The 11,642-nt window shown below is 42.2% G+C and overlaps 3 protein-coding genes across 3 annotated transcripts; all 3 read right to left on the bottom strand.

Annotated features, from left to right (window-relative positions):
• Positions 1–548: 548 nt before the first annotated feature.
• LOC147449093 (uncharacterized) lies at positions 549–941 on the bottom strand. The gene has a single exon (XM_086521515.1). It carries the CDS (start codon positions 939–941, stop codon positions 549–551), a length of 393 nt encoding a protein of 130 aa, XP_086377641.1.
• Positions 942–989: 48 nt separating this feature from the next.
• LOC147449092 (uncharacterized) lies at positions 990–1,415 on the bottom strand. The gene has a single exon (XM_086521514.1). It carries the CDS (start codon positions 1,413–1,415, stop codon positions 990–992), a length of 426 nt encoding a protein of 141 aa, XP_086377640.1.
• A 4,966-nt stretch (positions 1,416–6,381) lies between these two features.
• On the bottom strand, positions 6,382–7,532 carry LOC147449091 (uncharacterized). Its single transcript, XM_086521513.1, has 3 exons — positions 7,499–7,532; positions 7,255–7,371; positions 6,382–7,180 (listed from the first exon to the last, which is right to left on the bottom strand). Exons 1-3 carry the CDS (start codon positions 7,530–7,532, stop codon positions 6,651–6,653), a joined length of 681 nt encoding a protein of 226 aa, XP_086377639.1. The 3' UTR covers positions 6,382–6,650.
• Between the last annotated feature and the right edge of the window lie 4,110 nt (positions 7,533–11,642).

Genomic DNA, 11,642 nt, shown 5'->3' with positions numbered 1-11,642 from the left:
AAACAATTTTGGGTAGCGTGACTGCAATTATTGAGGGTGTTTGTTGCTACTACAAGCTTGAAGAGGTTGGAGGATGTGAGTAAAGTGAAGATGGGCGAGCCCTTTGCATAGTTATATGTACATGTGCCATCAATGCACCACTCCTTGGCCTTCTTGAAATGATGCACACCATTTGTGACGTGTCACACATGCATTGGTCCATTATAATCATTATTATTGACAAGATCCTTTGGATGATTGTGGCCTTTATATTCTGTTGGTGACTGTTACGTGATGTGATTAAATTGTCCCACCGGATCTGAATTAGCTTATCGATTTTGGGACTAATTTGAGGCTAAGTCTGCACATTGTCCTCACTAGTCTGATATGAAATTAATTTAACAGTTCATCATCTAATTTTGGTGATACCTCTGGTACTAGTTCTACTAGAATTTCCTCTGTTTTGGCATAGTATAGCTTGATTTTAGATTCGGTTTCTTAGGTCCCTACTTGGACTGGTAAAGCGTACCAAATCACCTTTCTTGAATTCTTTGACCTTAATCTTAGTGTCATGTCAGTGCCACCTCCTCTGCTGGACTACTTCTTTCTCTAATGGCCCTTTGTTTGATTTCATCCAATTGTAAAAGCTCATCCAATCTCTGCTTCAAATTTTGATGAAAGTCCATTCCATATTCAATAACCATTCTCAAACTGGGAATTAAAAATTCCATTGGTACTACTGCCTCAATGCCATACACCATCCTGAAATGTGTCATGCTAGTAGTGACCTTGTAGGCAATTCTATAGGCCCATAATGTTGATTGAAGCTTATTGTCCCACTTATGCGGTTCCTTTTGAACTATCTTGGCAAGGATAGCCTTGATAGTTTTATTACTACTCTCTGCTTGGCCATTGTACCTTGGATAATACGGTGTGGATTTTTGGTGCTTTATTGAAAACATCCCAGTCGGTATCTAAATAGTTTCATTAATAAAGTGTGTTCCCTGATCTCAAACTATTTCTACTAGACATCCATATCTGCATATGATGTTTTCATACAAAAATGTAGCTGTTGATTTAGCAGTGTTGTCAGGCAAGGCCTTTGATTCAACCCACTTGCTGACATAACAAGTGGCCATAACAATATACTTATTCTTTCTTGGAGTTACTTTCTTGAATGACCCCATAAAATCTAGACCCCATTTCATGAAAATTTCCAGAGAATACACCGAATTCAGTGGTGTCATATCAGATGACGTAGGCCTTCCCATCCTCTGTAATTTATCACACATTTTGTAGAAAGCTCTGTCATCAGTTATTGTATTTTGCCACCATAATCCTTCTTGAAGGATCTTATTATACGTGATATCAGTTGAAAAGTGCCCTCCAGCATCTCCATTATGAGCTTCAGTAATCACTTGCATTCTTCCTCTCATTGGCACGCATTTGCAAAGCACACCTTTAATGCCTAGTTTGTAAAGTGCTCAAGCAATGATAGTGAATTTCAGACTTTTTATGATTAATGCTTTCCTCTTATTCTAGGATCAGTCATCTGAAAATTTTCCCAACTAAAGAAAATCATAAATGTCCTATCATTCTGGGTATGGGTCTTCTTCAGCTATTGTCTGTATTAATTCAACATCTACTGGCTCATCCCTTAATGAAGTTTCGGAAAAACCTTATGTGCTTCTAGAAAGGAAGTCTGCTCCATAGTGTGTTTTTCTTGGCTTATGGAAAATCTGGAATTGGAAATCCATTAGAAACATTATCCACTTGATTATCCTTTCTTGTATAATAACCTTGTTGATCAAAAACAAAAGAGCTTGATGACCTACATAGAAGTGAAATAGCTTACCTAGTAGATAATATCTGAATTTGGTAGCATTGAATACCATCCCTAGTGCTTCTCTTTCATTAGTTGAGTACCCTTGTTCAGTTGTACTGAACCTACGACTGGCAAAGTAGACCGAGTAGTCTGTCTTCCCATCAGGTTGGGCTAGTATGGCTCCCATTGCCATTATAGAAGCGTCTACATGGAGAATAACATCCCAGTTAGGTTGGTGAAGTAATGGCTTCCTGCTGATCACATTCTTTAAGCACTGGAAATTGTGTTCACATTCTTCAGTACAGATGAATTTATTCCCTTCTTGGTCAGTTCATATAAAAGTAATGCCTTGGCTACGAACATATGAACAAACCTGCTATAGAAGTTTATATATCCCAGAAAAAAACTCAACTTAGACACCGTGGTTGGCGCTCTAGCTTGTTGAATGCACTTGATCTTATCATTTGCCATTTCAATCCCATTTTTGCACACTGTATGTCCCAAAATTTGTCCCATCCATACCATAAACACTAACTTGAAAGGGTTCGAACATATCCTTTTCTCTTTGCACTTTTTGAACACCATTTCTAGAAACAACAAGTGCATCTCTTTAGTGGAGAAAATTGTGAAGTTATCCACGAACATGGCCAAAAACTTATGTAAAAATTTGCTGAAAATTTCCATCCTACATCACTAAAAAGTTGTTGGAGCATTGCATAGCCCAAATGGCATCACCAGATACATGAATGCTCTCCACTCAGTGATGAATGTAGTCTTGCCCTATCCTTAGGTGCAATTTTAGTTGAGTGTAGCCACTATAGCCATCCATAAAGCTATACATTTCATGGCCTACAATCTCATCTAGCATCATATCTGTGAATGGTAATGGAAAAGGATCCTTAATGGTTTGGGCATTCAATTCTCTATAGTCCACACATATTCTCAATTTCTCGTTCTTCTTAGGGATCACTACTATAGGAAACAATCAGTCACTACTTTGCTACCTCTATGATGAACCCTGCTTTGAGAAGATTGTCAATCTCCTCCTTAACCTTCTTAGCATACTTAGGGTTCATTCCGTACCTTTACAACCTGACTAGTCTAGAATCCGGCTCCAATGGAATGCAATGTTGGCACACTTCTAGATCTACGCCTTTCAGGTCAGTATGTTCCCATGCGAATACATCCTTATATTCATGGAGCAGTGCCTTTGCTTTTTCTTTGATCTCCGGCCTCAGGTGCTTCTTGATCTAAATCATTCTAAGATTGTCTTCTAAGCAGAGATTCTACTCCTCAACCTCTTGATCATTTGGGAGTAACCAGTTTGGACCCCCTCCCTTTTATTTGGCCATTGACTCTGCTTCCTTCTCAGTTTGAATGCTAACAATGTAATCATTGAAAGGATTACTTATTTCCAAAAGATCATTCTAAATTTTTGGTGCCAGTGCTGCCGGATCTGGTTCATCAACATTGTCTGAACTGTGATCTGCATATTCTCAATGAATCCAGCAGCTTGGACTACTTTCTGGTGAGCCATCCTTACTCTCAATGGTGTTGGTTTCATCTCAAATATTCCCAGCTTCTGTCTTAGATGCTCGTCAAGGATGTTTACTCAAGCTCCCCTATCAAGGATTACTCCAGACAATGGTTCCCATTACTTTCTAAGTTTGTAGTTTATCTAAATCATTGGAACCTCGTCAACCCAAATGGATGCCAAGCCCACTATTGTGGCTTCAACTTTAGCTTTTCTCTTCTATTTGATGAATTTTGCAGTTGTTGATATGTTCTTCTGATATCATCTAGCTCGGCTGTCAACTTATGTATCTTTAAGCAGACTTTGATATAAGTCGTGTCTTGCTCATTACCAAAACTGTTGTCTGAACTAGAAGATTTGTCTTCAGAATCTTAACAAATCCGTTATGCTTCTTTGCTGACCGCCGCTGGCTTAACTTGAGACAAATCCTCTGATTGGCTCTCCTTTAGTTCAGTTGACCCAGCTTCAGTCGACTCTGTCCTGACTTATTGTACCTCATTGGCCAAGCTTTGCACTGCAGCTATCATGGACTCGTCTAGTCCATATATTGTCTTCTCCTTCTAGACCTCTGAAGACTGGCGCAATAGTTTTTGAATGGTCTAGGCTTCAAAACACTCTGACTGTTCTGGCAGCTTCTTAGCAAGGTCTTTAGTGATTTTTGTTATGAGCTCCCTTTGCTCCTACCATTCATCTACTATCTTCTCCTTGCCCTTAGCCTTCTAGACTGCTCTCTGCTGCTCCCACTTCTTGGTCTCAGCAGTCTGTTTGTCCTCCCCCTTCGAGATCTCTTCAATGACTACCCCTTTACTTCAGGTTACCACCTTGATTGGCACTGGTTATCGTGCCTTCTGGTCAGGAGTTTCTGGCTTTGAGCCTTCTAGTTACTAGGAAAAAAAGTGGCCATACTTTCCGCAACCATAGCAGTTTAGGTTTTGTTTTTCATAATTTCCTTGTCCTCTACTCCTACCAATGTCTCCCTGATATCTCCATCTGCCAGCACCAGTACTTGTATTGGCTTCATTATCCTTGGACCCAATGGTCCCATCTGCCTTGGGTGCTTGAGGGTTGGTTAGTGTGATCATTCATAAGTCCTTACCTTTCTTGAAGTGATGAATTCTTATTCCACAATTATTCCATACGTGACCATAGGCTTTGCAGTAAGTGCACTGGGAACATTCATGAGTCCTATGATCCTTGGATCTGCACTTCAAGCACCAGATTTTTGTCCTCTTGACTAAAGGTCTTGTCTTTGCAATTTTAGCAATTTGATTAGACATTTCCTCCAGTCTTCTGTTCCATGACCCTTTCTTCTTTCCCTTCTCCTTCTCGTCTAATTCACTTTCACATGAGGTTAAACTAGAGCTTGAATTGGAATCCTCTTTAGTAGAAGACTTGATCTCACTGGATTGCTTTTTCTTATGCCCCTTTCCTTTCTTTGCTTGATGCTCTAGTTTCAAAGCTTTTTGCATTGGATTGTTGAATTCTTTGTTGGTGATGGTACTTCCTACTCTCTCAATTTCTTGCTTTTGAAGCCGTCAGATTACTAGAATGTTTAGCCACATGAGTGGTTCTAGCTTTATGTGTTGGCTTCCTGTCTCTAGGTTTTTTCTTGTTGTACTGATCAGTGTCAGTATTCTAGTCCCTATCTATTTTTGTTTTCGATACGATGTCCTCAACTTTGTTCTTAGCTAGCTTCTGTGCTGATCTGTGACTTCTTTTACTACTCACTTTCTTCAATCTGTCTCTGGCTTCTATGTTTCTTGCTTCTCCGATATCCATGGGATCCGCTCCTCCTTTCAGCTTGCTCAGCATGTCTTCATCGATGGGAATGAGTGGAGTGCTCAGAATCCCTTGACTCATCAGGATGTGCCTGGTCCTGGGGCCACATCTGTCTCATTTCTAGGTTGTTGGTCCGCTCCAGAGCCTCACTCTGACTCTTCTGGAATTGGGCTCATGAGGTTAGGATCCTCCCTGAATCTAATAGGTGGCCTTCGACCTCTTTTGGGCGGCATGTCTGATCTATATTTGCTCTAACACCAACTGAGAGATAGTTTGCATGTCTAGAGCAGCTTTAGCTCAAGCCATCGTGATCGCCAAAATAGAATGAGTTGAATGTATTTAGACAGCTATTCCAGGTTGATCAGACTCGAGTGCACTAGAAGACAAGACTGGAACTGAAATGATAAGGTACTGGAAGAGATGACTGGAACTGGATTTGTATTATTTAGATGATACAAGAGTACAACTAGAATTCATACTGAATAAGTGTTCAGCTTAATGAGAATACAAAGTACATCAACCACTGGCTCGAGATACAAGTATTGGGCTTTGGATTACAACTCAAGGCAAGCAGGAAGAAAGAGTAAGAGAGCCAAAATGAAGTAGTGATACTATTTATAGCCTCTGACCGATTGTGTTCTATCAGTTATCGTGGTAAATGTCTCTAGATTACTGCTTCTAGAAGCCTCTGGTGTAGTCACCCACCAACTGCTAAGGGTTGTTCCCACCTTCTACAGTCATTGGCTCATTGTTGGAGGTGGGTGGATGATGATTTCGGTAAGAAAGCTCTCATTTTCCATTGTTCTGGTTATGGTCATGTTTGGTGTTGGTCGCAACAATGCCAACATGGTGGCCAACCATGGCACGTCTTGATGGGTAGCTCCATGACTCATAGTGTTTTGGGTCTTGTGATCTCTTATGTTTTGTACTTATGGGTGGCTCCCAATTAAGCTAGTATGCTTTTATCTCATATGTTGGATTCCATTGCTATGATGTGTCGTGATTAGTTCTATTTGCTAGGTGTTATGGCAAGTGGTAGGGGGATTGTTGTCTATGGTAGCCAAGCAAGCTTATGTTGCCTATTTTTTATTTTTCAGGGTGGCTCCTTCTAATTCCAGCTCATGTTGTTTCTAAGGATGGTTATGTATCTTATAAATTGTTGAGGTACTGACTCAACTTGAGTAGGACTACCCTTGTAATTCCTTTTGGATAAGTTAATATATCAACTCACCATAATAAGGTTTTTTTTTTTTTTTAAGCAGTACTCACAATTGTGAGTTGTAGATATATTAGATAGCAAAAAAAATACAAGGATAGCAATGCCCAACAAGAGCCATGGCATCAAAGAGACCTACCAGTCAACCATAACCACATCGTTCCAAGGGCTTTTACAGGGAGTCCCCCAAACCCGATAAAAGCAATACATAAGTTCATACCCGAGATTTTTACAAGGAAGCTTGAAACCTGTACATGCAACAACCATAATGTCGAAAAGAAGACCTGGACATATCAAACCTTCTCTCACAAGGGATGCTATGCCCAAGCAAAGAGTAGCAGAAACAAAAATCCAACCCGCCTGGGTAGAAGCAGAGAAAGTCCGTAGAGCCAAGTAGTACCATGACGAAGCCAAGGAGCTCCAACACCAACCAACAAGACAAGCGATTCAGGCGGGCCAAGCACCATCCATGAACAAGAAGCCGACATCAGAGCCCAGGGCTGAAAGGGAGCCCACCCCAACAAACAATACCTCTCGTTGCCACCACTCGAGTTGCCTCTGCCACAAGCTGCTGCCATGTCGAGAGCCACCATCCAAGACGGCACTCTTTTTCCTCCCCATGAGGAGGCGGGAGGTGCACCCACACGTAGGAGGGCCGCCAGTTTGGGAGGCAGTAGACGAGAAGCGCTCCCTGCCCGAGCAATCACCACAGAGTACACGCGGTCAACCACTATTGTTGGCTCGACCTCCGCCCGAGATCCACCCATGCCCTGCCCTACCGCAACACCCCACCCGAGCCTCCCTGCTCCAGAGCCTTGCAGGCTGCAAAGCAACAGGGGAGCCCACTCTAGCAAGAACTCACTATAATAAGTTTTAACTTCCTAATGGCTCGACACTTAATATTCCCATCCCTCCCTTCACTTGGAGGCTTCCATTCCACTCTACAAAAGGGACGCAGCAGATTCGAACTCAGGTGTTGAACGTCAATGACCTCTTCAGAATTGTCACAACCACTTGCGCCAACACTCCATGTGATAGCTACAACAATTTGTATTATCTAAAAAAAACTCTAGGAGCTGTGCACCTGCCAGGTCCAAGCTCCAGCGCATCTTCATATGCGCACCTCTCCTCGCGGGCAGCCCTCAACCTTGCTGACTCAGCTCACCTCTTATTGCTCGTTCTCTTGCTTCGCGCGACATCTTAGACTCGTCGCATCTCACTTGATTCGCATTTTTTTAACAATAAATTCCAGCCGGTACCGCCTATTGGCTCCATTCTACATTTTTGTTAAGCAAAATTTTCAGTGATTCCTTAATTCTTTCAAGTTGCTCTCCAATATATGGAGTAAAACACTTTCATTTGAGAGCTCAAATTGAACTCAGATACGTGCTTCAAAAATTGAGTGAATTGCCTTGACCATCAGAGCCCAATGGTGTGGTTGTCCTATGCAACGCTTTGAAGACAAAAAAACACTTCCCCTCCCCCCCAAAAACAACGTGTCGGGTGCTGGTCCTCAGCGCTATCTCACACAGGCATGGGCAAGAGGGGATCAATGGCCTACGCATAATTCCCGGAGTGCAGAATCATGGGCCATCGACCTTGCGACGCGCCCCAAATTTACTAATTTTTTTGAATATACACAATTGATCCGAATTTACATATCGACGAGTTCATCATAAAAGGAACCCTTCTCCCTATGCTTTCAACAAGCACGCGTAGGCGAGGTGGTTAAGGTGATAGGCTTGCAAAAAAAGGAGATTTCCTCGGTTCGAATCCGGGGGAGGAAGGGGGCGGGGGGGCAAGGTGGGCGGTGACCCGAATTTGCAATTTTTGATGCACTCAAGTTTACCTATTTTCTCGAATTTACATAAAACACATCGGACGGCCCAGATCACACCCGATCCCCAAAATGGGTGTGGACCATTGATCCCCTCCTGCCCAAGTCTGTGTGAGATAGTGAGGAGACGGGTGTTGCCATGTCGCCACCAGGTGCCTTCATGCATCCACTACCTCTAGTGCACCACCACACGTGTCTGCCCCTACATCTGCCTGGTACCACGCGCCTCTCTGCCACCTACGCTACTCCACATGAGCCAGTCTTTCTTTTACCTTTCCTTCCCCATTTCCCTTCGCTTTCCCAACCAATAAAAACCAAAAGAACTTCTGACCCACCTAATTTTATAATGATAACAAATGTCTTAAAATATTAGTACCACTTTCTTGTTTTCTCTCTCACAAAGAAGCCCCTTATTATTAAATTTCTCCCAATAGCCTTATGTATGCCATAGTGACCTTGCCGTAATCACAATCATGAGTGGTGAAATTTAATTAGTAAAACAACATAAACCATACAAACTCCTCACAAACATTGTGCAAGAACCACAAAAAGAATTACAAGTGTTCGAACCTAGCCAAATCCCTTTTTTTGCCATACTGGATATCAACCTTGAAAGGAATGTACAAATATTCTCAAGCATGCTAGGTATCTTGAGGGATCATAATACGCGAACGGGAATACATGATAACCGAGAGCTACTTAGATAGTTACATTTAGGTGTCGGTAGATCCTAGACACGAGAGAGTTTCACTCTGCTAGATTTTACTCTTCATAGTTCTAATGTTTTCCATGATAGAGATGATTACTTCCCCGCTTTCTTGACTAATCTCGTTGAAGCTTACTATCGAGTGGTCTTTTTCAAAGATACGCTGTTTCCTAGCCTTTTAAGCTTTCTTGAATAATCTCGTTGAAGCTTGCTATCGATTGGTATTTTTCAAAGATACGTTGTTTCCTAGCCTTTTAAGCTTGTCGGAAGTAGCAAAAGCGGATGATTGTGTACAAAATAGAATGGCTTGGTTCTTCAAAATCTTGCCTCCCAAGACAAGGTCATTCTTGTAGAATAGGATCTTCTAGGTCTTCTGTATCCATTTACATAATTTCCCAACATGCCCCTCGTAGATGGACAATTTTGGAACGAGTGAAGGGGATTATTGCTAGCCACTTCGGATCACGACCATCTATCAGAGAGTTTCCCTCTGATTAAAAACTGAATCTTGACTGGAATGCCCCCCCATAGCACTTCCATAGGAAGATCTTCATTGTTGGGGCCACTGATGGTCCCATATGTTACTTGCTATTGATGCCCATATTGATTCTAGCGAGGGCTTTTGCCACTGCTTATAGAGTGGGGAGATCTATTCTATTTTGAATATAAGTTTGCAGTAGATTTTCTTAGTTTTCAATTTGGTGAAGTTTCTATTCTCAAGCCAATGCCAAGCTTTCTAGTCAAATTTTGTAATGGAATTTGCCTATTCAATTTGAGAATAGCGGAATTTAATGAGAGTACTTTCAAGAAATGATTTTGTGAGCATAGCGGGTAGACATAATTGAAGATAGCAACATAATCATAGCAATTAGTTACCTTGGCATAGACAATACTTTTGCAAGAGAGAGAGTTTAGAGAACATGACAACAATTGAGGACCGGATTTATGTGGAGCCGGTCCCCCCTCCAATAGGCATTTGTATTATGATTTCTCCCATAAAGAGAGACTTGTTACAATACAGTCTTCGTGTTCCTTGTGACCTAGGTGATGCCATGAAGATGGAAGGCTTCATGTACCACAAACATAACATAAACTTGAAGAAAGCTTTAACTATCCCAAGCCTCAGTCCCAAGACCTCAAACACCTTCGAAGGTGGAGAGAGCTAGCAGGGAATGAGGGTAGGGAAGAGGAAGAAGAAACATTTCGTAGGAGAAAGAATTAGTTCCTCACTTATCATACTCTTGTTGCTAGCATACATAATAGCATAGTAATGAAGAAGAAGGATATGGCAAGCTTAAGCATTGAAGCATGGCTCTTGGTTGGATTTGCACTCCATAGCCAAGAGTGTTGGTGTAGGCTCTCAACCTCTACTTGCTTGGAGAGGGAGCTCTTGCACTTTGCATATCACACAATGAGAGTGCTTGTGAGTGTGTGTGGGTGAGTATACCCCCTAGGCACCCCCCTAGCTTGCTTGGGTCGACCCCCCCTTGTAGCTCATGCCTGAAGCTCATTGGACCCCTCCAAGCCTAGCCAATCACAAGCAAGAGCCATTACAAGCAACATGGGTAGCCTTGGGACAAGTGTCCCCCTTTCCCCTTTGAGAGAGAGGACTTGATAAATGCTAAAACAATTAGATAATTCATGTAATTTATCATTGGACCCCTTTGAAGCCTAGCCAATAGGCTTCAAGCAACACATGAAGGTAACATGGGTAGGGGCGTGACACGTGTCCTTGCTGCCTCTTCAAGTTGGGCTTCCCTTGTGTGTGTGAGTGGGTGTTCTCTCTCTAGCCCCTAGGAAAAGGGCTCGCCCCCCCTCTTGTAGGAATGCTTTTGACTTTTAGGTGATCAAGCACCTTACTCACCAAGCATGACAAAGCACTTGAACTAGGGGGTGTTCCCACAAGCATCTCAGGCAAGCTTCTCAAGGCACCTCAAGTACTTTAATCATGCAGCAAGTCAAGCACCTCAAGCATGGAGCCAGTCAAGCACCTCAAGCATCTTAATCAAGCACCTCAAGCATGAAAAACACCTCAAGCATGACAAGCACCTCGAGCTTGGGCCGGCTTCCCACCTCAAGCTCAGCCCTAGCTTACTTAAGGTCAAAGGACTTTTACACACATTTATTGGAGGTCTTCAATGAAGCTAACCCTAAGGTCTTATGCTCCATTGGTTAACCTTGCTCTTTGATAGACCATCTCCCTTTTGGGCCCCTTTACCATTGGCCCCGTGTTGAGATAGATCTATAAGCACATACCTATATCTTAACACTTGTTCCCGTTTATTCTCCCACATTAAGTGATCAATTTAATATGAGAAAATCATTTGGGTTAGTTAGATATTAGATTTTATGACAAATTTAGGCTCACAAATAGGTAGAAGCACATTGTTGACACCATATATGGCTCTGTTGATTGGTAGTCATTCAGTTCTATTGAGATTGTACTAGGTGGTTGGCTTATCTGCTTTTTCCATCTCATGTTGTCCCAATCTCAAAAATGGGTTAGGTGGATGAGACATTGTTATTGAGTTTTTGGTAGCTTCTCTCTAGAATGGATTCAACACTCCATTTTCCTCATTTGGAAAGCCAAGGGGATCAATGGGTTACAGATTTTTTGAAATATTTGACTGCCTCTTCCCATTCTAGTGTCTCTGAGGATTTGGTGCATTTATGTACCAACTCGCCTGTGTTGCCGCCTAGTTTCAGTTTTGCCCATTGGGGTGTCAGTGCCTAGTCTTCTTTTGTGATTGTGACCATAAATTTAGC

This window comes from Adiantum capillus-veneris, chromosome 10 (genome assembly GCF_014529385.1).
Source record: "Adiantum capillus-veneris isolate H3 chromosome 10, ASM1452938v2, whole genome shotgun sequence".
NCBI lineage: Eukaryota > Viridiplantae > Streptophyta > Polypodiopsida > Polypodiales > Pteridaceae > Adiantum > Adiantum capillus-veneris.
The sequence above is the reverse complement of the archived record's forward strand: the minus strand, read 5'-3'. Positions and strand labels throughout refer to the sequence as shown.

Bases quoted from the DNA above. Each gene is read 5' to 3' on its own strand.
- LOC147449093 (XM_086521515.1), bottom strand. From the start codon at position 941: ATGTTTTCAATAAAGCACCAAAAATCCACACCGTATTATCCAAGGTAC.
- LOC147449092 (XM_086521514.1), bottom strand. From the start codon at position 1,415: ATGAGAGGAAGAATGCAAGTGATTACTGAAGCTCATAATGGAGATGCT.
- LOC147449091 (XM_086521513.1), bottom strand. From the start codon at position 7,532: ATGTCGCGCGAAGCAAGAGAACGAGCAATAAGAG. The intron at 7,372-7,498 runs GTGAGCTGAGTC...AAATTGTTGTAG, and splicing joins AAGAGAACGAGCAATAAGAG to CTATCACATGGAGTGTTGGC. The intron at 7,181-7,254 runs GTGAAGGGAGGG...AGTTCTTGCTAG, and splicing joins AGTGGAATGGAAGCCTCCAA to AGTGGGCTCCCCTGTTGCTT.